This window comes from Sparus aurata, chromosome 24 (assembly GCF_900880675.1).
Source record: "Sparus aurata chromosome 24, fSpaAur1.1, whole genome shotgun sequence".
In the NCBI taxonomy this organism is placed as follows: Eukaryota; Metazoa; Chordata; class Actinopteri; order Spariformes; family Sparidae; genus Sparus; species Sparus aurata.
In genome coordinates this window covers 22,279,298-22,304,430 of record NC_044210.1, presented here as the reverse complement: position 1 = coordinate 22,304,430, position 25,133 = coordinate 22,279,298, and the positions used below count along the sequence as shown (strand labels likewise).

The 25,133-nt window shown below is 41.9% G+C and overlaps 4 protein-coding genes across 4 annotated transcripts; all 4 read right to left on the bottom strand.

The window, feature by feature from the left end:
- Positions 1-626: 626 nt before the first annotated feature.
- Positions 627-7,634, bottom strand: LOC115576647 (gastrula zinc finger protein XlCGF57.1-like). Its single transcript, XM_030409214.1, has 2 exons — positions 7,009-7,634; positions 627-3,239 (listed from the first exon to the last, which is right to left on the bottom strand). Exons 1-2 carry the CDS (start codon positions 7,178-7,180, stop codon positions 1,903-1,905), a joined length of 1,509 nt encoding a protein of 502 aa, XP_030265074.1. The 5' UTR covers positions 7,181-7,634; the 3' UTR covers positions 627-1,902.
- A 614-nt stretch (positions 7,635-8,248) lies between these two features.
- LOC115576649 (zinc finger protein OZF-like) lies at positions 8,249-10,815 on the bottom strand. Its single transcript, XM_030409216.1, has 2 exons — positions 10,222-10,815; positions 8,249-9,840 (listed from the first exon to the last, which is right to left on the bottom strand). The coding sequence occupies exons 1-2, from the start codon at positions 10,391-10,393 to the stop codon at positions 8,627-8,629; spliced, it is 1,386 nt and encodes a 461-aa protein (XP_030265076.1). The 5' UTR covers positions 10,394-10,815; the 3' UTR covers positions 8,249-8,626.
- A 319-nt stretch (positions 10,816-11,134) lies between these two features.
- Positions 11,135-16,834, bottom strand: LOC115576635 (gastrula zinc finger protein XlCGF26.1-like). The gene is made up of 2 exons (XM_030409201.1): positions 16,390-16,834; positions 11,135-14,468 (listed from the first exon to the last, which is right to left on the bottom strand). Exons 1-2 carry the CDS (start codon positions 16,559-16,561, stop codon positions 12,973-12,975), a joined length of 1,668 nt encoding a protein of 555 aa, XP_030265061.1. The 5' UTR covers positions 16,562-16,834; the 3' UTR covers positions 11,135-12,972.
- A 604-nt stretch (positions 16,835-17,438) lies between these two features.
- LOC115576664 (oocyte zinc finger protein XlCOF26-like) lies at positions 17,439-19,908 on the bottom strand. The gene is made up of 2 exons (XM_030409238.1): positions 19,439-19,908; positions 17,439-19,038 (listed from the first exon to the last, which is right to left on the bottom strand). The coding sequence occupies exons 1-2, from the start codon at positions 19,494-19,496 to the stop codon at positions 17,933-17,935; spliced, it is 1,164 nt and encodes a 387-aa protein (XP_030265098.1). The 5' UTR covers positions 19,497-19,908; the 3' UTR covers positions 17,439-17,932.
- Positions 19,909-25,133: the final 5,225 nt, after the last annotated feature.

Genomic DNA, 25,133 nt, shown 5'->3' with positions numbered 1-25,133 from the left:
ATAATAAACGTAATGCAAAACTATACATCAGACTTTCTTTGATCGTAGCATTCAGAATAACATATTCTTAAAACATTTCCAGCATCATGAACTTAGTATTTAAGAAAATAACGTGAATAACTCACGATATGAACTGAAGCATGAAACCCTCTTTATAGTTCGATATGCATCTCTGAAGAGTTTTTAACCTATTACATTTTGTTTATTATATTAAGAGAGAGAAAAATTACAGTTCTTTGCATTAAATATTTAGCAAAATAAATGTATAATCCTCAGATTTAAAAACTCCACATGACACACAGATGAACACTGTGACTGAAACAGTCGTAGTGTCGAGTCCCTGGTGTCACCTGGACACAGATCTCTCTGGTTCTGGTTCTGGATGCTGTCCCTCCTTCCTCATCAGCGGTACCAGTCTGTGGGCCGAGTCCACCGTGTTCTGAACAGACTGGGCGAGACCAGGTGAAACACGGGAGATGCATGATGGGAAGCTGAGTCCAGGACGAGCAGAACAGGAAGTGGAAGTTTCCACCATTACGAGCAGGTTAACATGTACATTTAGCCAATAATACTTCCAGGACTTGTACTTGTGGTGGAGTATTAATGCTCTGACTGAAGCAAACAACTTGTTTTTACATCCATCTGTTTATTATGTCACTATGGATACAATCAGATGAATTTATGAAATGATCATAGGTTGTTTTTTTTTTTCTCCTCATCATTATAAAAACACATAAAACAAGCAGAAACATCAACATGTGAGTGACACACATCTTGTTAAATAAAGCTTCAGAGTCGTTTGATTTTACGTCCTGAATGTTTTTCAGCTCAAAGTGTTGAAATATAAAAAGTGAATGTTTCCATCATTTAACATTTAAAAAAAAAAAATTTCACCGGCTGTAATATTAAAAATGGTGGTTTTACTTCCAATGTTTGTTGACTTTTCTAACTTAGTGTGAAACCTCACAATTTCAAAGTTTTAATAAGTCATTTTTGACCGGCTCAATTGGTATCAAACAAAGAAAGAGATGCTTGAAGTCAACAAAGTACAAATATCCTGAAATTTAGTTAAGAGAGTCAAAGTTAAAAAGTATTTGGAGTTCAGCTTTAGGACACATATTGAAGAATTGAAAATATTTCATGATAAATTAAAGCGTTTAACAACAGGAATCAACAGAAAATGAACGACTGAATCTGAGCTTAAACAAATGAGTCACATACAGATTGATCAGAGTCGTCAGGACAGAACAAAAGAAAACATGTTTAGAATATTAAAGAATATTAGAATATTAAAGAATAAAGAATATTAAAAATCTGTTTTAAAAAAACACTTCTTTTATCCTGAAACGAGTCAAAAAAAATAAAAAATAGGCGAGTTTAAGTTGTGGTCGCTGTGCTGCAATCACGCTTTATACGGTTTTACTTTGTTTATATGTGGCAGACCCTGCCACCTCTCTAGCTTCAAACTGTGTTCTGTTAACTACAGATGCAGGAGCGATCTGACAGACTGATGGAGGTCAAGTCATTTCCATGTTGCTGTACAGGAGACAACTTTAAAACAAGGCAGACGACCCACAATCGAGTCCGGTTCTGCTCGAGGTTTCTTCCTGTTCAGGACAGTTTTTTCTCTCCACTGTCACCAGGTTCTGCTCATAAGGGAAAAGTTGGGTCTCTGTAAATAAATGAATCAAGGAGTTTGGTTTGGACCTGCTCAGTTTGGAAAGTGTCATGAGACGACTTCTGTTGTGAATTGATTGAATAAACCTGTAACTTGATTTTGTCGCCGACTTATCTATTTTAAATCAACGACTAAAAGTAGTATAGAAAAGCACAAGTCTCAGACAACGACAACAGTTATGTAGACAAACATTTAAAAAATAACATGATCACGTGACGCCTGACTTAGTTTGGACTCTGTATGTCAGTGTTTAACTGATCCGTGTTGCCCTCAGAACTTAAATCCTGCTGGAACTGACTTCCACTGTTCTCACCAACACACTTGTGTTTCTTAGCATAAGCGAGGCGAGTGAATCTTTCACCGCAAACACTGCAGGAAAATGTTTTCTCCGTGTGGACGGTCAAATGTCGCCTCAGATCTCCAGTTTGTGCGAACGTTTTACCACAAACAGAACAGCTGAACGGTTTCTCCCCGGTGTGGACTCTCATGTGTTTGGACAACACGCTTCTGTCGCTGAAAGTTTTTTTACAAACTGAGCAGGTGAACGGTTTCTCCCCCGTGTGAATTCTGAAGTGTCTGGGCAAACTTGACTCGGCGGCAAATCTTCTGCCGCAGACAGAACAACTGAAGGGTTTCTCTCCTGTGTGGATTCTCATGTGCGTCACAAGATTTCCTCTCCACTGAAATGACTTCTTACAAACAGAGCAGCTGAAACATTTCTCTTCTGAATGAATTCTCGCGTGACCCTGCTGATCCCCCTCGTGGCCGCTGCTCGTACCACATCCAGGATTCAAGTTCCTGACTGGTTCTGGTCCTCCACAGTCCCCTCCAGCAGCTCCGGTTTGTCTTTGGTGAAGCTGTGACGACCGACAACCGGCCCACTGATGGTTTTTGAGCTGAGAATGCCAAATGAATCTTTTTCCACAAACGCTGCAGCTGTAACGCGTTTCGCCCGTGTGCAGCGCCATGTGGCGCGTCAGATGAATCTTCTGGTTGAATCTCTTACTGCACACGGAACAACTGAACGGTTTCTCTCCCGTGTGAGTTATCATGTGTTTCTTCAGCTGCGAGTTGAAGCTGAATTTTTTATCACACTCAGAGCAGCTGATTGATTTCTCTCCAGTGTTGCGTCCACTGTTTTTCAGACAGTGTAAACCTGATGGAGGTCCACTGCTCGTCCTCAAGTCGTCGCTGGTGAAGGAGTCGGGTTCAGATGAGTCAGAGGTCTTGTCTTGAGTAAATGGTTCTAAAAGACCCTCTGGATTAAAGTTCCAGGCTGGTTCTGCTCCTCCACAGTCCTCTACATCTGCCTCTGCTGGTCCCTGATGAAGCTGTGAGGATGGAGGTTTCTCTTCGTCGTCTTCTTCACTCTTCACAGTGAAGTTGATGATATCATCCTCCTCCAGTGCTTGAAGCTGTTCTGCATCCTGACGGGTCCAGAGTTCCTCCTGTTCTTCTTTAATGTGTGGTACCTCTGGTGGGTCCTCCTGGTCCAGACCGGAGCTCCAGTCCTGCTGCTCAGGAGGATCCTCTTCTTTTCTCACCAACAGCTGCTGGACGTCTGCGGAGAATAAAGAAATACAGACACATGTTTATAGAAAGCATTTTCCTAAATGTTCCTTCTTCAGACCGAACGTTCAGACAAAACGCTTTAATTCTAGTTTACTGGTTATTGAACAGGCTTTCTTTCAGATCAAATGTGGTACTTCATAAAATTGTGATAAAAGCCATTTTAATTCATCTAAAATCGAGGTTGTATAACAAGAACTTAAAGTTGTGGTTTCATGTAACTGGTAGGGGTGCACTGATCCGATATTAAGATCGGCCGATCCAGTTTTTTTTTTTCTCTGTCGCAGCACATCCTACGTCATTCTTCAGCGTCAGTGTGTCGCATGCTGGAAGAGCGCAAGTTCTTGTTTGACCAACTCTTGATTAGTTTATTCTCAGGTTCAGCTGCTATGTTTAATTTTGTATCCCTGTGTGCAGGACGTTACACTTACTCACGTCACATTTCTCCGCTGATTAGCTAGTAGCACCGCTATAAGTTGTTAGCCTCACCGATCAGCTGTTAGCCTTAGTGATGGCGAGATGAAGCTTCATGAAGCATTGAAGCTTTCCATCCAATTGGTTCACACATGGGCCAAAGCTTCATGGTGCTTCATTTGCTCTACTGTGCCATCAAGTGGACAATGAATGTAAAACAGGCAGAGTGATTGTAATGACACCAGGGCTTGAAGCTTTGAATTGAATTGTGCTTAAATGATAATGCAAATAAACAAATAATATACTCATTAATATAGTGTCTGTTTTTCTGATATAATGATGACAGAGGGGAAAGTTGAAACAAATTGGGGAGAGGGTTGTGATGTGAATGTGTTACTCGGGACAAAATGTAACGCATACAATGAGGAAATTGTATTAATTTAAAAACAACAACTTCTCCACTGTGCTGGGCTTGGGCAGTTTCTTTTTCTTTTTTTTTGTTTTTGTTTTTAAGATTTTTTCCAGTCATAGACAGCTTTATTTATGACAGTGGATAGATTGGAAAAATGGGAGAGAGAGGGGGTGTGACATGCAGCAAAGGTACTCCAGCCGGGATTCGAACCGGGGTCCGCTGCGTTGGTGACATGCGCTCTAACCACTCAACTACTTATGCGCACAGTCAAATGTTTTTTTTAAAGGATTTGAGGTGATGGGGGACCTCCATTGTGTTTCGTTGCCTCTCATATTTCGAATCACATGCCAAAGCCACAAACCTGAATCAGTCACGTGGTACAGCCGGCTCGCGAGGCTTCGAACGTCACTACATACGTCATCGACACAAGCCTCGATACGCGCTTCACAAAAATCTTCCTGGACTACTCGACACACGCTTCGAAGCCTCGGCACGGAAGACACATCACTAGTTAGCCTAGCAACGCTAACTTTCAAACCGACGTACTCAATACTCTGTGGGCTGTCCATCGTTGGTCCTCCCTCCACCACCACCTCAGGGTTATTCACTGCCGGGCTGCTTTGTCTCCTCCTCTGCTGCTGCGGTCTCCCCGGCTCGCAGCGATGCTGGATGATCGCCCCCCGCTGTGTGCACGGAGCCTCCAGACGCTAGTTTGTTTACGGACGGTGCTGCTGACTTCGGTGCTAGTTTTCCCTCCGTGCTGACTGACAGGCCAGTGTCCAACATAAAAAAAATTTCTTACTGGCCCGCTTGGCCAGTAGATTCGAGTTTGACTGGCCCCATGTGTAATTTTAGTGGCCCAGCCACGAAAAATGAAAATAACTGTTTTGTTTTTTTAAAAAATTAAAAAAAAAGACTTGTTTATTTATTGAAATTGTTTTGAGAGTCTGTCCCTGAAAAATCTGGATGATCTGGCAATGGTGGCAAAAAGTAATAGGGGTTTGCGTAATATCAAGCATAAAAATTTCAAAATTGAAATTACAACATATTTAATATTTTGAGATGTATCATTTCTCTCACTCCTATAATTCTGTTATCATTTTTCAGGTGATTGATGTTCTGAAAGCACTGTACAAACAGTACCATTATTTCTCCCGAAGTGGAGGGATCAGTATACCGACGGCATATGTAACGCTGTTACTGTGATGATAAATGACACTTAGATATTGAATCTGTGTCTATAATGTGACATCTGTCTTGATTCATTTAATTTAACTTAAAATATGGACAACTGACTGCATAATACATGAATCAGAAACAGAAATGCTTTACAGCAGCTCCCATTCAAAGTCAAGAATATGCAGAAAAATAGTAATAATAATAATAATAAACTATTTATATGCTGCATATTTATAATAGAAGCCTACTGCAACTGTACTTTTTTTACCATTAAATGTTATTTTATACATGATCATATTTTATAATGTTCTGTCATGGAGTACATCACTTCACTGCTAACAGAAAAGAAAGCAGCTCACTGCCAGTTACAGCTTCTTATCGTGATCTGCAGTCTTTGTTAATTTTTTGTCATGATTGTTATTATTAGTACCCATCAAAAATCACAGTTACATGTCAGGATGTGGTTATTATAGACATATTCAATATTTAACTGTCATGTATCATCACAGTGACAGCGTTACATACATTAGCAGCTGTAAACACATAAAAACATTATAAAACACATCATGTGGTCCCCTTTAAACGCTGGGTGCAGGTGTATATTTTGGTAAATAACCGCCGGTTCCAAATAAATGCCGAGTCTAATTATTTTGAAAAAACATCAAGGAAGAAGACGTGACCACTGACACTGCACGTTTTTCTTCTTCGCCTTTTTCACGTGTTGTGCCCAGAAGGATGCCATAGAATTCACAGAGAAGCTGGCAAAGTTTTTGACATTTTCATCCCGGATTTTTGTGAGGAGGGAATTAAACGCCTTAAACGAGGGAATTAAACAAATAAACGCTCGGCTATTATTTGGTATTTTACGGTAGTTCCCGCCTCGTCAGCACGAGCTGAACAATAAATCTAACACAGCAAGAGAGGCGGGACTTAAGGCAAAACAGCCAATCATCAGCCGGTCAGACCCAAAGCCGGTGTCATGTCTGAAGCAGCAACAGGAGAGAGAGGAGAGAGGAGGCAGCTGCAGCGAGAGCAGACACAGAGCGGCCAGAGAAACTGAGCGGCTGTCGTGAGGCGTTTGTGCAAAACTGCGGATAAACGGCAGAAAAAGTGTGGGTGTTGAACCCTCTAACCGGGAAAAGTGTGGTAAAACACCCACATCCCCCACGGCCGCGACGCCCCTGACCGCGGTCAGCCTTCGCCGGAAACTGCCGACATACTTCACAATACATTACGCCGCCGTAACTGACCAATCGACATGCCCTGCACCTACTTTTACTGGCCCCGGGCCATCGGGCCATGGGTTATGTCGAACCCTGCAGGCGCTACATTCATTCTTTGTTTTGTTTGTTCCACTTTGTTACGTGTGTCCTTGGGTACCCTGACAGGCGCTATATAAATTAAATGTATTATTATTATTATTATTATTGTTACACATGTTTACAATGTTCGGTAACTGATCATTTTGTCTTAGTTAGGAAAGTCTGGTGCCTTTAGTCCCTTTCACATGGTGGAAGGTATACAGTTTATTATTAATTCAACAACGGTATCGGATCGGTATCGGCTATCAGCCGATACGCTCAGTCCAGGTATCGGTATCGGGATTGGATCGGAAAAAACTGGATCGGTGCATCTCTAGTAACTGGACTTTAAAATAATTAAGGAGTAAGTTAAGTTTTAAGTGGTTCTGTTGTTTTTCTCTATTGTCTTTAAAAGCACGAACAGAACATCACATCAACATTATGTCAGAACCGACCTGCTCTGTGTAACTGGACCTGAGGCTGTAAAACAGCGTCCAGTAGTTTCCGGTGTCGACACAGTTCCTCCTCGTACTCTGCTATCGTTCTTTCAAACAGCTCGAATATCTCTTCAGCAGCCGCAGTTAGTCGCTGCTTCATAAAAACTCTCAGCGTTTGGACTTTAGACATTTTCACTGAGTCACAGCAGAACTTCTCCTCCACAGACGTCCGGCTCCGTCTACTTCCCGCGGAGAGCTAAGTTAGCCTCATTAGCTTGGCGGGGCACCAGGAGATCATTCAGATGTCAAACATGTTGAATAAAGTCACAGCTCAGAGTCCACTCGGACACAGGACGTGTCTATCTGGACGTGTTGTCTCCGTGAGAAACAGTTTGTTCTCTAACGAAACTGCTCCGATTAGCACTTCCGGCTCCGTCTACTTCCTGCTCCTCAGCTACGATAGCTTCCTTTAGCATTCTGTGCTAACAGGAGACGAGCCTGCGGTGAAACATCCGGACGGTTTGAGTCAAGTCGGTCCGAACCTGCAGACTCCGCTGCTTCACTCAGTTAATCTCGTCTGTACGTGACACGTAACAGGAACAGTTAGCTTGTTAGCGACAGGAAGTACGCGATTTTCCGGTGCCCGTTCTTCGCTGATTTTCAAAATAAAAGTGAGATTTTCTTCTTCTTCTTGTCTGTTTCACTGACGTCACTGAAGTTGTGTGTCGCCGCCTGCTGTACCGGCGTGAACATACAAAAACACGATGTTTGGAATATTACAGTGTTTTATTCATGTTTAAAGAGGCACTCTGTCGTTTTGGGAAAAACAAAAATGCAATTCATTTATTTTCTATATACTTTTCTTAAACTGACTGATGAACACAATGTGTATATTACACCTGTGGGTGCAGTAATCATGTGTATCTGTCCTCTGTGGTCTCATATGTAAGTAAAACAGTTCTTCATCTTCAACCTGTCAGTGTCAGCAGCTACTGATAGTGATTATGTGATGATGTCAGAGTCACAATGCATTGTGGGTCAGGATCTCCATCACAACAGCATTAATTATGATAACAAACAGTTTGCTGAGACATTTTTAGATAGACACACTTGTGCCGGCGTCTTTTGCAAACCAGCCCAAATAAAAAATATGAGTCTATCTGATCAACTCACACAATGTGTTTTATAAAAAGACATTTCAAAACTACTACACCTTGTGATTTCCCATGTTTTTCAAACAGAACTGACCAACAAAGAATTGAGGAAGAAAATGAAGTTTAATTTTTGCTTCATCAGACAGCAGAGACAGCAGCAAGCCCAAAGAATCAACTACACGAGATTGAGAGACAAATCTGAACGTGTCCTCCAACAAATTTAATCAAATCTCAAATAAATGAACACATGTAGAGTTTAACAGTGCAGTTGCCAGACATAATAAAATAACTGAGACACAAATAAAAACAGAATCTAAATGGACACCAGGCTTCATCATCGGCTGTTTTTGGAGTCTGTATCATTAGTTTTTTTATCGGTCCTGGTCTCAGTGCTTCAGTCCTGCTGGATTAAATGTGCTCAACTAGGATCTCCACTGATGTTTTCATGAAGCTCATGGATTCTTCTATCACAGACGCCGCAATTAAATGGTGTCTCCCGTGTGGATTCTCATGTGTCGTCTCAGATTTCCATACAACGCGATGCTTTTACCGCAAACGGAACAAGTGAATGGTTTCTCTCTGGTGTGAATTCTCAGGTGTCGGGACAAAGTGCTTCTGTCGCAGAATCTCACATTACAAACGGAGCACGTGAAAGGTTTCTCTCTGGTGTGGACTCTGATGTGTGCGGTCAGATTTGAGCCTGTTGTAAATCCTCTCCCACAGATGGAACAACTGAAGGGTTTCTCCCCCGTGTGGATCCTCATGTGTGTCACAACATTTCCTCTCCATGGAAACGTCTTTTTACACACCGAGCAGCTGAATCCGTTTCCTTCTGAATGGATTCTCATGTGATCTGTTAAAGATTTCTTCCTGGGGTATTTTTTACCACAAACTGAGCAGCTGAAAGACCTCAGTCCAGTTTGGACTCTGTTGTGTTTCTGCAGCTGTCCATCGTGGCTAAAGCTTGTAGCACGTTCAGGATAAAGGCTCTTGGCTGGTTCTAATTCTCCACAGTCTTCTCCATCAGCTTCCATCTTCAAATGCTCTTGGCTCAGATGAATGTGTGACGACTGACGACCGACACACTGATGTTTTTTGAGCTGATAATGCCAAGTGAATCTGTTGCCACAAGCGCTGCAGCTGTGTCGTTTCTCCCCCGTGTGCAGCGCCAGGTGGCGGACCAGATGTATCTTCTGTATAAATCTCTTGCTGCAAAACGAGCAACTAAATGGTTTCTCTCCTCTGTGAATTCTCATGTGTGTCTTCAGATTTGCGTTTTGGCTGAATGTTTTACCGCAGTCCAAGCACGGAAATGATTTCTCACCAGTGGTAACTCGTCGGTAGTTGTTCGGGAGCTTTAAACCGGACTGAGGTTCCCTGGTCTCATCCAGAACCCAGCCTCCTACAGAAACATCTGGACTCTTGTCATGTGTAACTGGTTGTAAATGAGTATCAGGCTTAAAGTTCCTGACTGGTTCTGGTCCTCCACAGTTTATTCCATCATCTACTTCACTCTTCACAGTGACAGGAGTGAATGTGACCTCAGTGACATCATCCTCCTCCTGATTGGTCCAGATTTCCTGCTGTTCCTCTTTAATGTGGGGCGGCTCTGGTGGTTCCTTCTGGTCCGGCCCAGAGCTCCAGTCCTGCTGCTCTGAAGGAACCTCTTCTTTACTCACTGACAGCAGCTGGACGTCTGTGGAGAATAAAGAAATACTGACACATATTTTAGAAAACGTATTTCCTCTTCACATTAAACCCACTGACACCACTTCCAACTTCAGCCAACCAATGCTGTAATTAGGCTAACTAATGCTAACGGGTCTCTAGCTAACATATAACAAAGACGCTGCAGATGGATACTTGTTTTGTTTGATGATTGATAAGATGCAGCTTTTATTTTGTAGACTGCTGCAGTCTGATTACTGGGAGGACTTTCAGAATAAAAGGGGGGTTTAAATGATGTGAAGTATCCGTGTGCAGCGATACAGATCATTGAGGATTCACACTTTATCTGAGGCTTTAATAAAAAGGACAGAGTCCAAACGTTTCTAGTGAGAATACGAACAGAACCGACCTGTTCTGTGTAACTGGACCTGAGGCTGTAAAACAGCGTCCAGTAGTTTCCGGTGTCGACACAGTTCCTCCTCGTACTCTGCTATCGTTCTTTCAAACAGCTCGAATATCTCTTCAGCAGCCGCAGTTAGTCGCTGCTTCACAAAAACTCTCAGCGTTTGGACTTTAGACATTTTCACTGAGTCACTGCAGAACTTCTCCACAGACAACACGTCCGGCTCCGTCTACTTCCCGCGGAGAGCTAAGTTAGCCTCATTAGCTTCGCGAGACACCAGGAGATCATTCAGATGTCAAACATGTTAAATACATTAAACATCACAGAGTCCACTCGGACACAGGACGTGTTGTCTCCGTGACAAACAGTCTGTTCTCTATCGAAGCTGCCCCGACTACTTCCGGCTCCGTATATTTCCTGCTACGTATGCTACGCTAGCTTACTTTAGCTTTGGTGCCTGAGACAATAAAATCCAGAATATGTTCATAAAGCCAATTTAAACATATCCATCCAAACATACAGATTCTGCTACGTTCCAGTCGACACGTTGATACGTAAACAGTTAGCATGTTAGCCACCGGAAAAAACGAGAACCGCTTCATCACGGATTTTCAAAATAAACGTGGCGGAACTTGGTGGAGATAAACAGACCCTTCACAGTAAAGTCAAAGTAAACAGTAAAAGCAAAGAGTCAGCAGAATGTGTTTATTATCATACATATTACTAGTTACCTTCAGTGTGAAGTAACATATTATATAACAATATCATCGTCTACTTAAATAAATAAATGTCCTTTTGACTCAGAGACAAGCAGACAGGATCACAGTCTATATAATGAGACATGAATATACATTTTTAATTGTATGCTCAGTCATATGAAACACAACAGACTTTCCATAAGGACACAACAAGACAAACATATCTTCTTCTCTGCCTTTTTATTTCAGTCCACAAAACAAGGAATGTTTAGACATCTGTCATTCAAGACTCAGTCACAAAGAGACTGAACACAGAACTTATAGGCCCGGCTGTATTAAACACACGGAGCCTATATTAATATGGTCATGTTAGTGTGGATGAAACAACAAAAAACGCTTTGGTAATACAGACTGTAACGTGTTACATGACATGACACATTTTTTAACCATAAGAAGCTCTTTATACATCGGGAGAGTTGAAAAGAGTTGAAAAGAAATTTGGCCTCAAAACAACTTTCACTCTGGCTCTTCACTGAACGTCTTTCCAATGTCTGCAGAGATGTTAAAAAGACATCATGCGGAGATGTCTTTGCCCTGAAAAAAACATACACTAGAGTCCTGAAACGAAGATACTCAGCTGAAGGAACGTTGCACAACAAGGATGATGGGGTGACAAATATAACTAAACACATGGATCAACAAGTGACCAATAACTTTAAAACATGATATTCAGCGGAAACGATGCGAACACCCTCCCTCCAAATAGAGGCAGTAAAGTTACCAGCATCAGTACGCACATACATTCAGCACACGAGCTGCTGAGAGGCTCTACGGCAGTATCAACTTCGCTTTCATGCTTTCTACTGCCAGTCGAGGCAGACGGCTGCCAATTTCTAATTCTGGTTCTGCTCACGGTTTCTGCCTGTTCTCGTCACCACGGTGGAAAGCGTTGGGTCCGTTAGCTGCGTCACATCAGCAGCTGCAGCAGAGAGCAGAACAAAAACACAACAACAAACACAAATAGCACATAACGTTATAGGCAACTCGGTCAATGCAACACATCAGCCGACAAACTGTGTAAAAAAATCTGAGTTTCTCTCCAGATTTAATGAGAAATTTAATTCAAACAAGGACGGTTCATTATATCACACATAATTTCTGTTACTGGAAGATAATTTAAGTTAACAAAACAAAAACATGTTGACAATCGAGCTGTGAAGGTGACACAGTAGGATTTATATTTAGATATTTTGAAATCACAACACTTTGAATGAAATACCTCTATATTAATATTGTGACCGTGTTGTAAGGATTACTACTGGTACTTTCACAAAGTAACAACACAAGACTCTTGATCAATAATCATCAATAATGTGGATATAATGACAAAGAGCATCAAGGTGAGTTTTAGAACAAGGAGAAGAGTTTCATCATTTAACTGTGATGCAGCTTTTAAACCAGGACAGACAACACGACATCGTCTGTGTCAAGATATATCGATATCCAAAATCCAAGACGATATATAGTCTCATAATGCAACAACTATATAACAGATATATTGTCCAGAACTATATTCAAATTAATTTAAATACAGAGAATACATATAAGTTAAAAGGCACAGTTTTCCAGAAATCAACAGAATCATGTTGACACAAATAAAACCAGAACTGACACAAAGACAAGCAGACGAGGAGCGACTTATTTTGGAGTCTGTATCAGTTGATGAAGTGGTTGGTGCCGAGCCCGGTCCAGCCGTCAGTACTTCAGTCCTGCTGGAAGAGATTGACTCAACAAGAATCTTCACAACTGCTCTAACCAATACACCTGTGCAACTCCGGTCCAGGAGATAAAACAGAAGCAATATGTATCGACGAAAGACCCGCCGTCGATAATAATATGAAAATATTTTCATAAAATGTTCTTTAGTTTCCGGGCTCGTCAGGCAGAGCGGACAGGCCGGTTCTGCCTGACGAGCCCGGAGACACTGCAGTTCTCACTGTGCAACTACAACTCATAATCCACCGAAGCAGCTCCGCCACATCGCCCAGGGCTCCTTCAGCTAAACGTTCTCTCCCATGTGGACAGTTGAGTGTTGTCGTAGAATTCCCCTTCCTCCAAATATTTTACCACAAGCTGAGCAGTTTGGTAGTTTCTCCCGGGTGTGAATTCTCATGTGTTTGGAGAAGTTGCTTCTGTCGCTGAAACTCGCTTTACAAACGGAGCACGTGAAAGGTTTTTCTCCCGTGTGAACTCTGACGTGTCGGGTCAGATTTGAGTCTGTTGTGAATCCTCTGCCACAGACGGAACAACAGAAGGGTTTCTCCCCGGTGTGGATCCTCATGTGCTCGCCGAGAGTTTCCTTCCGTGCAAAGCGAGTGCCGCAGACGGCGCAGCTGAAGGGTCTCTCCCCCGTGTGGATCTTCATGTGCCTCACAACATCTGCTCTCCGCTGAAAGGTCTTTTTACAAACCGAGCAGCTGAAACATTTTCCTTCTGAATGAAGTCTCACGTGAGCCATTAAGGATTTCTTCCGGGAGAATCTTTTACCACAAACTGAGCAACTAAATGGTTTCACTCCCGTTTGGACTCCATCGTGTTTCTGCCGACCTCCTTTGTGGTCAGAGCTTGTAGAACACTCAGAGAGAACTGATGTTTTTTCAAAATTACATTCAACATCACTTACAGGCACGTCGTTGTTCTGAGGGTTTAAACTCAACCTGGTCTCCTCCCACTCACAGATGTTATTATTCTCAGGCTCAGAGAAAGTCTTGTCATGAGTAGCTGGTGGTAGATTATTATCTGGATTCAAGTTCCTGGCTGGTTCTGCTCCTCCACAGTCCTCCCCATCAGTTTTTAGATGCTCTGTATCTCTGTTCTCAGTTTGTCTCTGCTGAAGCTGTGACGACTGACGGCCGACACATTGGTGGTTTTTGAGTTGATAATGCCACGTGAATCTGTCGCCACAAGTGCTGCAGCTGTAGCGTTTCTCCCCCGTGTGCAGAGCCAGGTGTTGCTTCAGAGTTACCTTCTGTGTAAACCTTTTACTGCAGAACGAGCAACTGAATGGTTTCTCTCCCGTGTGAATTCTCATGTGCGTTCTCAGGTTTGAGTTCAGGGTGAATTGTTTCCCACAGTCAGAGCAGCTGTATGATTTCTCACCAGCGTTAGGTCCACTGATATCGTTCAGGTTTAAACTCGACTTTAAATCCTCACTGTCATTGTTCTCAAGTTCAGATAAATCTAGAGTCATGTCATGAGTGTCTGGATGTAAATCTGGTTCTGGTCCTCCACAGTCCTCTTCATCAGCTGCTTCCATGTGTTCAGTTCGTCGTTGATGAAGCTGTGAGGACTGAGGTTCCTCTTCATCATCTTCTTCACTCTTCACAGGGACAGGAGTGAACGTGAACTTGATGACATCATCCTCCTCCTGACTGATCTCCTTCTGCTGTTCCTCTTTAATGTGGGGCGGCTCTGGTGGTTCCTCCTGGTCCAGACTGGAGCTCCGGTCCTGCTGCTCAGGAACCTTTTCTTCACTCACCAACAGCAGCTGGACGTCTGCGGAGAATATCAAAATTCATAAACACATTTTAAATAAATCATAATACAGATCCTTCAACCTGTGTTCAATTAAAAATAGGATAAAGATATTCAAAGGTAACACTGAAAACCTTTATTGTTCTTGTTAAAATACACTCATTCTGAATTTGATGCCTGAGACACTTATTGAACAAGTTGGACTGGTGCAAGGAACGACAGAGAAACATGAGGAATGCTCCAGAAACACCTGCGTGGGTTCCACAAGTCCACACAGGTGAACATGTAACAGTATCACACTTGGAACAACCCGACTTCAAACTCAATGACTCATATCTGGACCCTCTGATTGGCCGTCATGGTTTCCCAGGGTGCTTTTGATGGACCAATCTGAATGTTCCGATGTTTTTTTTCGGACCACACAGTTTGGACTCTACGAAAACTGGTTTCAAAGCCCAGAGCATGATGGGTAACTTCCGCATCTGCAATGGCCCCATGAATGCTGAAAGGTGCGTACAGTTTTTACAACATGTGGTGCCATCAGACGAGGAGGAGCGTTCAGAATGAGTCCATGTTGACACAAAACAAGAAAGTTGATCAGTTTTATCATTAAATATCTCGTCTTTGTTCTGCAGTCCTTTGAATATAGGCTGAAAAAGGAAGAACAAATCTTTGTGATTTTCTTTTAACGTTCTACACGGCGTCCCAACTTTTTAGAACTGGTGTTTTAAATCAATCAATCAATCAATCAATCAATCAATCAATCAATCCATCATCATTATTTGTACAGCGTCAATAAACAACAAAAGTCATCTCATGAGTCTTCCCAAACTCAGCAGGTCTAAACCAAACTCACTGATTAATTTATTTACAGAGACCCAACATTTCCCAGGTGAGCAGCACCTGGTGACAGCGGTGTGAACAGGAAGAACCCTCGAACAGAACCGGACTCAGTGTCTTAATGTGGAGAAATGTTTCATTCTTGTAGAACATATTCAGAAGTCACTTAAACTCACACTACAAGCAAATCGTGCATTTAAACAAACCACTCAGCTGATTAAGTTCATAACCAACACCAGAACCAACATGGAGCCAGCTGGGTCAGAAAAGGTCGTAAACAAGATGAACATCACAACAAAACTGCAGTTCTGTGAGAGGAGAGCTGGTTCTGGTTCAGTTCTGTGAACTACTGATCTACAGGAGCAGTCGGCTGCGTCGTCTTTATAATGACGCGTTCTCAGTCTGATGTTTCATTAGTCTGATGACAAACATCGTATACTGACACAGTTCAGACAGGATCAATACTGTATCTGTCTACCAGACAAACATTTGATCAATAAGGTCAAATACATTTCAATCAGTCATGTTTAGAAGGAAAGTTACATCTTCTGAGTTCAAAATCATGTTTTTCTACCATTTCAACGGCAAAAGGTAAAACCAGAAATGACATAATTACATATGTGATGTGTTGTATTTCATTTTAACAGCATTATGTGTTAATGTCATTCTGATTACAGCTTTAATGAACTCCTAATCGTTGTTCGTGTGCAGTTTTCACTTCATACAATAATAATGTTGTTGTTTTGTGGCTTCGCTTTGTCCCAACAAACGTTTATATTTGGGTCAAAGAAGGATTTCTCCAACACGTGACTGAAGTTACTGAACGTTTGTTGAAGCACAAACTGGACCAGACTTCTGCCTCACAACAATCAATAATTCTCCTGAAATTAACATCTGCAGCCATCAATAACAATACCGAGCTTTTATTTTGTAGACTGCTGCAGTCTGATTACTGGGAGGACTTTCAGAATAAAAGGGGGATTTAAATGATGTGAAGTATCCGTGTGCAGCGATACAGATCATTGAGGATTCACACTTTATCTGAGGCTTTAATAAAAGGGACAGAATCTAATCTTCTAGTGAGAATACGAACAGAACCGACCTGCTCTGTGTAACTGGACCTGAGGCTGTAAAACAGCGTCCAGTAGTTTCCGGTGTCGACACAGTTCCTCCTCGTACTCTGCTATCGTTCTTTCAAACAGCTCGAATATCTCTTCAGCAGCCGCAGTTAGTCGCTGCTTCATAAAAACTCTCAGCGTTTGGACTTTAGACATTTTCACTGAGTCACTGCAGAACTTCTCCTCCACAGCAGCACGTCCGGCTCCGTCTACTTCCTGCTACAAGCTAAGTTAGCCTCATTAGCTTGGCGGGACACCAAGAGATCATTCAGATGTCAAACATGTTGAGTAAAGTCACAGCACAGAGTCTGGACCGGCGGTTCTGTCTGTGTCGGACATGAAAAACAGTCTATTTTTTAACGAAGCTGCTCCGGTGTCACTGCCCGATGAGACATGCGCATGCGCAGTACGTCAGCAATCTTTGACAGCTAGGTACGGCAACACGACTCGGACAAACTACCTGCAGCACGGCGGTAAAAGCGGTGATTTATTATTTTAGTTTATTCATCGAGTAATTTGGTGATTTTATAAGATCAGATAGAACAGGAACGAAATCTAAGACCTCAGAGGTACTTTGGAAAACCCTGGCTAATAAATAAAGGTCATGTTTTTATTTTTATTTGTCCACATTTAGCAGAAACGTCCACCATTGAAGGGCTAAATGTCCTAAAACTGACTTTCTTCAGTGTTGTACTGATACATGGTCCTTATTCTGGATCTGTCCTGTCTTTGCTTCACTTTGTATTTAGATTTTTTTGTGCCTAGTGAATAAGATATTAGCTCAAAGGTTGGAATTGTAAGAAAAGTGGATCTTTGACTCATTATTTGATGAGCTGGGAATGTGACTGAAAAGGCACCTTCAACTTTAATTATTTTTATATAAATCCTGCCTCTTGTATTAGATTTGAACTTATCCTCATCCCAGTTGAGTTTACTCAGTCTGATACTGTTTGCATATCCTCCGTGGGATCTTATATGTTTGGTAGATTTCCAGTTGTTCAATATAAACAAAGAAAGAGACAGTGGACTGAACCTGCTTCAGGAAGCGATGTCATCAGTGTGATTTTTATTTCAAAATAAGAGACTTTGCTCACATGGTAACACCAGAGGACAATTGTCGCTATATCTTATAGTATAAACGTTAGAAAAACATGGATTTGAACATACAACACTTTCCTTCTGTACATGACTGTGGGAACACGTAGTTCTGTGGATTGTTAAGTAACTGATTCAACAACAGATATTGACAGATGGATGACCCGGGATCAGTAATCGTTCAAACAACCTGTTGTTTTATTAGAAACATGAAAAGAAAATGAAGTCTCAAGTGTTTTTCAGGTGTTCTTTCAATTGAAGTACCCATTTACTTATTTTTGTTCTGTTTGTTTCATGCATAAATGAGCTGGAAACATTTTCAATATGATTATTGAACATGCCGATAAGTTCATATGAAACCGTTTCTGCCTCTACTGGTTCTGAACTGATCAACGATGAAGAAAAATTGACTCAATAAGCGTCTCTGCAGCTTCATTTACTTCTGCTGCTCTCGACGACGCACTTGTGTTTTTTCAGAAACGAGAGCTGACTGAATCTTTTATCACAAACACCACAAATGAATCTCTTCTCTCCTGTGTGGACGGTCAAGTGTCGCCTCAGAGTTCCCTTCTGAGCAAATTTCTTACCGCAAACTGAACAACTGAAGGGTTTCTCTGCCGTGTGGACATTCAAGTGTCGTGTCAGAGTTCCCTTGTGTGCAAAGGTTTTATCACAAAATGAACAAGTGAATGGTTTCTCCCCCGTGTGCATCCTCATGTGCTGGGACAAAGTGCTTTTGACGTTGAAACTGGCTTTACACACTGAGCATGTGAACGGTTTCTCTCCCGTGTGAACTCTTTCGTGTGAAGTCAGGGCTGAGCTCTGTGTGAAGCTTTTACCGCAGACGTGACAACAGAAGGGTTTCTCTCCGGTGTGGATCCTCATGTGCATCACAACATGAGCTCTCCACTGGAATTTCTTCTTACAAACTGAGCAGCTGAAACATTTTTCTTCAGAGTGAATTCTCATGTGAGTCGTCAAAGATTTCTTCCGAGGGTATTTTTTACCACAAACTGAGCAGCTAAATTCTTTCGCTCCTGTTTGGACTCGGTTGTGTTTCTGCTGATCTCCCCTGTGGTCCGACCCAGAACTACACTCAGAGCTAACTGATGCTGTCCCAGAATTACAATCCACTTCACCTACAGGTACTTCATTGTTCTGCAGAGACTTTAAACCTGACTGCGGTTCCCTGGACTCACAATCACAACTGTGATAAGAATCAGGTTCAGAGTCGGTCTCAGGTTGTAAACGACTCTCTGGATCAAAGTTCCCGTCTGGTTCTGGTCCTTCACAGTCGTCTCCATCAGCTGTTTCCACCTGTTCAGTTTGTCTCTGATGAAGCTGTGAGGACTCTTCATCATGTTCTTCACTCTTCACAGTGACGTTGATGACATCAGCCTCCTCCTGATTGGTCCAGAGTTCCTCCTGTTCCTCTTTAATGTGTGGCAGCTCTGGCGGGTCCTCATGGTCCAGCCCGGAGCTCCACTCCTGCTGCTCAGGAGGATCCTCTTCTTTACTCACTGACAGCTGCTGGACGTCTGTGGAGAATAAAGAAATACAGACACATGTTTCAGAAATTGTCCTGTTGTTGCTGAATGTTTACAATCATCAGAAAACGTCATTTTCAAAAATCTCCACGGGATTTAATTTTTCTTGACTTCAAGGTTTTTATATCTTTGTGTGATACACATTGAGTTGGTTTCTCGTGATTTCATCTTGTTCCCTGTGTCGTCATAAACAATGTCAGTTTCTTAATTCAATACACAAGGATTATGTCGCATTTTCTAACTTTTATGAACTCATTTGTGACTCAATTGGTATCAAACAAAGACTGAAAACCTTTATTTAGTTATTTAGAAAAGAAGAAAACTGTATTATAGAACTCCAATAATTAATACAATTGTTTTCAAATCAGACAAACATGTAAAGTTTCCGGACCTGCTGTGAGTATCTGATGCTCAGGCTTCAGAACCGCGTCCAGAACTGTGTTGGACATTTTCACTGACTCACAGCAGCGACATCACATCCGGCTCCGTCTACTTCCTGCGGGAGCTAAGTTAGCTTCATTAGTTCCGCGAGACACCAGGAGATCATTCAGATGTCAAACATGTTGAATAAAGTCACAGCACAGAGTCCACTCGGACACAGGACGTGTCTATCTGGACGTGCTGTCTCCGTGAGAAACACAGTTTATTCTCAAAGCACAAAGCTGCTCCGATTAGTACTTCCGGCTCCGTCTACTTCCTGCTGCTCTGCTACGCTAGCTTCCTTTAGCATTCTGTGCTAACAGGAGACGAGCCTGAGGTGAAACATCCAGACGGTTCGAAACAAATCGGTCCGAACCTGCAGACTCCGCTGCTTCACTCAGTTTATCTCGTGGTGACGCAAATGATACGCGACGGTTAGCATGTTAGCTACCGGAAGTACAACTCAGTACGACCTCCGTGTGGAGTTTCAAAATAAAGGTCAGCAAACTTTTCTGCCTCCTCGAAAGCAGCTTCCTACTACTACTACTACTACTACTACTACTAATAATAATAATAATAATAATAATAATAATAATAATACTAATAATAATAATAATAACAAATAAAACTTTAAGTAGCAATGAACGGGCCCTTGCTCCACGCACGTCCATCCCTTGGAAGGATGTTTTTTCCCTTTAGCACAAGAATATGGTTTGGCGTGAAGGACTCACGGTCACTTGGCTCATCAGAGACATTCGTGCGTCTGTTGTTCAGAATTGTCTCCACCTCACAAAACAGTGTCTGCAAGCCCTCGTCATCCAATACTTTTGCTAAAGGGAAAACCCGTCCTTCCACCAGGACTCTTTGAATAGAGTGCTTGCACATCCGAGGAAAATGGAAGCAAGTACAGTGTATGGCAGAACTCTTTTGGGAAAAGATGGACATCGGAATACTTACGTGTGATGCAGGAAAGACAGAAATGGACTCAGCCAAGAAGAAGCTTCTCTTCAGAAGACATCGTCCTCATTGCTGATGCTACAGCTTCAAGAGGATCATGGATGATGGGTCGAGTTCTGAGTACAAAGTCTGGCTCCCAAGGATTGGTCCAAACTAAGACCAGCATCTTGGACGGACCAATAACAAAGATCTGCCTGCTCCTGGAGGCCACAGTCCAGGATTATAACTATTTATTCTGTCTTGTCTTTTTCTATTCTGTCTTCTTTCATCAGGAGAAGAGTGATAAATCTATAGAATGTTGTTAGGGACAGATAAACAATAGCTTGCGAGACACAAAAGTAATTGTGGGTTTACACTTTTCACAATTAGTGAAACTTTTCCTCCTCCTCCTCCTCCTCCTAAAATATTTGATTCAGGCAGCCAGAACTTGACAGCACCATCATCTATGGTATAAGAGGAGTTGTGTGTCTCTGAATATTGGTTGTGTGCGGGACAATCTGACGAGGTCCTGTAGGTCCACATCTCAAATCAACACACTATTTGTCACTTCATGTGTTCTGGTTCCTTTAATATAGCATGAAAAAAATATGAATTATTTACAGTTTCCCCTGGACACACTGACAGACAACATGATGAGGACACAAGTAGACTTTTATATTCAGCTACCTTAGCAGAGGAGAAACATTTCAGTGATGCTGTGCGACATCTTTCAGTCTCATTATAAACTTGTCAGCTGATGGTTTCACAAACAAAGTCAGATTGAAACTAAAGGGAATCATTTGTACAAGTTTTGGACTCTTTGCTCTGAACATCAACGTTCAGAAGCATCAAACATGAGCTCAAATCTCTTCAGCACTTGTTTCAAAACTTCATGAGGACAGTTTAGTTTGTGATGTGTGAAAGTGTTTCAGTATTTCATCCGGCTCTCAGACTTCCAAACATCTTCAGCCAACCGGCTCAGACAGAGAAAGACTTTTCTCACAGCTGTTTAGTTTGACGGACCAGATTCAAATCCAACAAACGTCCTGAAAATACAGCCGGACTTCAACAGCCACAAAACACTGAGAGAAACACAATGATTGTCATTCAAATGTGTTTTCTTCTCATAGAATAATCAGACAGAAATGAAGAGATGTTGTGCAGTTTCTGACTCTGTCACTACGGACAGAATTACATGTGTTAACCAACACCATCAAACTTTTAGTTTCATCATTAGAAACACATGAAACAAGTCAGAGTGTTTCAGGTGGAGTGTCGAGTACATTTGATCAGATTTTACTGTCCATTTACAACTTTGTTCACAATGATTCTTTACAATTAAAGCTGCAGACGACTCAATGTTTTCTCTCTCTTACATTTCACTAATAGTTGTGGATTTTATTGGAACAAGAGCCAGAATTCAAAACAACACATGACAGAAAGTACAAGTCAACGCAATTTAATCCACAATTTAATGGAAGAAGAAGTTTCAAATGGAAATGAAGAATCTTTTCAATCACTTTGAATCATTTTGTACAAAGCTGACTGATGAATTTATTCCAAGAAGCTGAAAGATTGATGTGACTGTGATCCTGTACAGACTCAACTGTTCAGCACTGACAATGTTTCTGTGACAGGAGGAGACTCTGCACACTAAACACCACACAGACGCACTGAGGAACCAGGACTGGACCTGAAGAACCCAAATCCAGGATAAAGAGGTTCAGTGAATGTGGTGTTGAAGGTGTGGAGGTGGATCAGTGAGTCAGAGGAGACTCTGTAGAAGGACAGAGTGCCAGCAGGACAGTCCACATACACTGCTACTCTACCAGAGGAGGAGGAGGAGGAGGAGGAGGAAGAGGAGGAGGAAGAGGAGGAGGAGGATGTTTCTCTCATATTGTGCCAGACTGAATAACGACCACCATCAGAGCACTTCAGACTGCAGGACTGGTCATTCCATCCAAACACACAGTCATTACTGTCTCCTTTCCTGCTGATTCTTCTGTAACTCACTGATATTTCAATTCTTCCTCTCCACTCGACCTCCCAGTAACAGCGACCAGTCAGACCAGTTCTACACAGCAGCTGATACCACTGGTCAAACCTCTCTGGATGATCAGGATATGACTGATCCTCTTTCACAAGTGTCATCTTCCTGTTGTTGTCAGACAGTTTGATGTATCTGCTGACTGTGTTTGTGTCGACTGTGAGCTCACAGGAATCTGATGGAGAGAAAAAAGACACAACACAGCTGCAGTTATTAATGTGTCATCAGTGTGATGATGACATCACAGATGTGAATGAGTGATGTCACAGTGTTTTGATGAATGACAGTAACAAGACACTCACACTTCCTCAGACCTGGTGTCAACCATCGGACTCCAGCAGGCTCCACCATGAAAGGAGGAGGGGGGTCAGAGCAGCACATCCTCTTTCAGCATGCAAAACATGGACATGACATGACTCTCATACACAGAAACACAATCTGTCCATCAGGCTGCTTCTCCCTGTTCTCCCTGAACCTCTTCACCTCTGCCACTCTCCTCACACACTGAGAGTGAGCCACAGGATGTTGGTGTGTGTGAAAGAGGACCACAACATCTGAGAACACACACAAACCTCTTGTTGGATTTATCACTTCATCTTTATTTTATTGGATTTTGTTGCTGTTTCCTGTGGGCGACCATACGCTTGCTGTTTGATCCAATGTCAACTTGTGACAATGTTTCTATATTATAGGACTTTTGGATTTGGAGGTCAGAACTTTTTAGGTCCAGTTCCTGTTTGAAGCTTCGAGGGTTTTTCTGAATCTCAGCTGCACAGTCTAAGAAATCACATAGTTTTCCTGTCTGTGATTAATGTGCTGTAAAGACAGGAGCAGGATGTGAGAGGAGGAGGGGAGAATGCCATATTGCTTGAGGTGTCATTTAGCCACAGGTGGGGCACATCCTCTACCTGGGAGGATACAGAAATGCAGATAAGATAGCATTTACTTGCCTTATCTAAAACATTAAAGGCCCACTGTTCTGGGAAAGACAGGATACACCTAAACATCAAAGACTCATTGTTATGGAAAGAAAATGATTTATGTCTGTTGTAAATGAAGGTAACCTCCTCTCCGTTTCTGTTGGTTTGGATTTCGCAATGCTCTATTCACGTATCCAAGGTGTGATCAGTTTTTTGACACCTCCTCTTGGCCTCAGCTCAATCCAGTTTATTTACTGATTTAACATTTCCTTCATTAAATTTCATTTCTAAACATCAATACATTTAGACCAATCATGGTACACATTACACAGCTTTTACCACACTCATAGCAAGTTAATGTTAATGCTAAACCCTTTCATGTTAAGATCACAATCGAAAATGACCCTCTCCCCCCTGCCAGAGCCTTGAGTGTAGCATTTCCCTTTTTTCTTATCATACAGTGCGATCACTCTTCTTGCCCTTTCTTTTCATTAACCTTCTAAACTTTCATAAATGTATGTCAATCTCACACAATGCAGCAGGCAGAGCTTTCATATATTTCCGAATCATTTGTGGACTATGTATGATGTCCATTTCTTGTATTTGTGTCTGGCAGGAGTGTATGGATCTCAACTTTTCTGACACCTTCCAATAATCAGACTACAGCAGTCTACAAAATAAAAGCTGCATCTTTTCAATCATCAAACAAAACCTGTATCCATCTGCAGCGTCTTTCACGTTTGCTTCACAGCAAGTTCATAAAATCTGACATGTGTCTCGAGATGTCCATCTAAAAAAATATTCTGTTTTAATCCCTCTCAGATGACCTCTGCCTCCCTCCAACATCCCTCCTACATCAGTGACAACGGTTTGCTGCCACAGAAGAGAAATTAAAAGTCCATTCATGCAATGTTGTCACACAATCATCCTGCATTTAGCACTTCCTATAAATCCTTCACAATAAATTTTATGTAGTTATTTGAAAGCTTTTACCTTGAAGCAGCAACATCAGGAAACATTGGATTTCCAGCAGCAGAACGCGACTCCAGAACAACTGAGAGTGAAACTGAGTCAGCAGCAACGAGCCAGGCTCAAGTAAATTACAACAGCATTAAACCAGAGATCCACCAACTACTGTAGAGAGCTGCAGCTCTGCATGTCACATATCATGTTAATCAGTGGAGCAGATGATTGATCACTGAATGTTTTCTTTTGTCAATTGATTTTGCTGGCGGTGCAGAACACTGAAACTTTCCTGCCCCTGCAGGCTGTTATAATGAAACTACCCAAAACAGCCCAACTCAGCTGGAGCAGCAGTTTCCTCATGACAGGAGCCAAGACGGCACCATTGAGCCCATCTTAAATTAATCTATGCACTGCTGCTGTTATGGTAAAATGATGGAAATGTTCCATCTCGTGTCATCTAACGTTGTTATTGGACTGTTTTATATTTTCTTTTCACTTTAAACCGATGCCACAGACAGTTGTTACAGTCTGTAAATCGTTTCACACACTGAGGCACAAACACACTGTCAGTGATGACATAGAATGTAATTACTACAGTGTTGATAAAAATCCATGTCAGAACAACTTTGAGTTCAAAGTCAAGCAATTCTGCAAAAACTCTGATTCTCCAGTTCAGGGAAAGAGTTTCTGTGTCACTCAGTGATTAAATTCATTTATGTGTCACAGAATTCTTTTGAATTTGATTTCCAATATTTTCTGATCAGATATCTGACACAGAGGGTTTATTGTTATTATTA

What these genes read in the sequence shown, in the direction of transcription:
- LOC115576647 (XM_030409214.1), bottom strand. Translation starts at nt 7,180, where the DNA reads ATGTCTAAAGTCCAAACGCTGAGAGTTTTTATGAAGCAGCGACTAACT. An exon ending in GGTCCAGTTACACAGAGCAG is followed by an intron (nt 3,240 to 7,008) that starts GTCGGTTCTGAC and finishes TATTCTCCGCAG; the next exon opens with ACGTCCAGCAGCTGTTGGTG.
- LOC115576635 (XM_030409201.1), bottom strand. Translation starts at nt 16,561, where the DNA reads ATGTCTAAAGTCCAAACGCTGAGAGTTTTTATGAAGCAGCGACTAACT. An exon ending in GGTCCAGTTACACAGAGCAG is followed by an intron (nt 14,469 to 16,389) that starts GTCGGTTCTGTT and finishes TATTCTCCGCAG; the next exon opens with ACGTCCAGCTGCTGTTGGTG.
- LOC115576664 (XM_030409238.1), bottom strand. Translation starts at nt 19,496, where the DNA reads ATGTCCAACACAGTTCTGGACGCGGTTCTGAAGCCTGAGCATCAGATA. An exon ending in GCATCAGATACTCACAGCAG is followed by an intron (nt 19,039 to 19,438) that starts GTCCGGAAACTT and finishes TATTCTCCACAG; the next exon opens with ACGTCCAGCAGCTGTCAGTG.
- LOC115576649 (XM_030409216.1), bottom strand. Translation starts at nt 10,393, where the DNA reads ATGTCTAAAGTCCAAACGCTGAGAGTTTTTGTGAAGCAGCGACTAACT. An exon ending in GGTCCAGTTACACAGAACAG is followed by an intron (nt 9,841 to 10,221) that starts GTCGGTTCTGTT and finishes TATTCTCCACAG; the next exon opens with ACGTCCAGCTGCTGTCAGTG.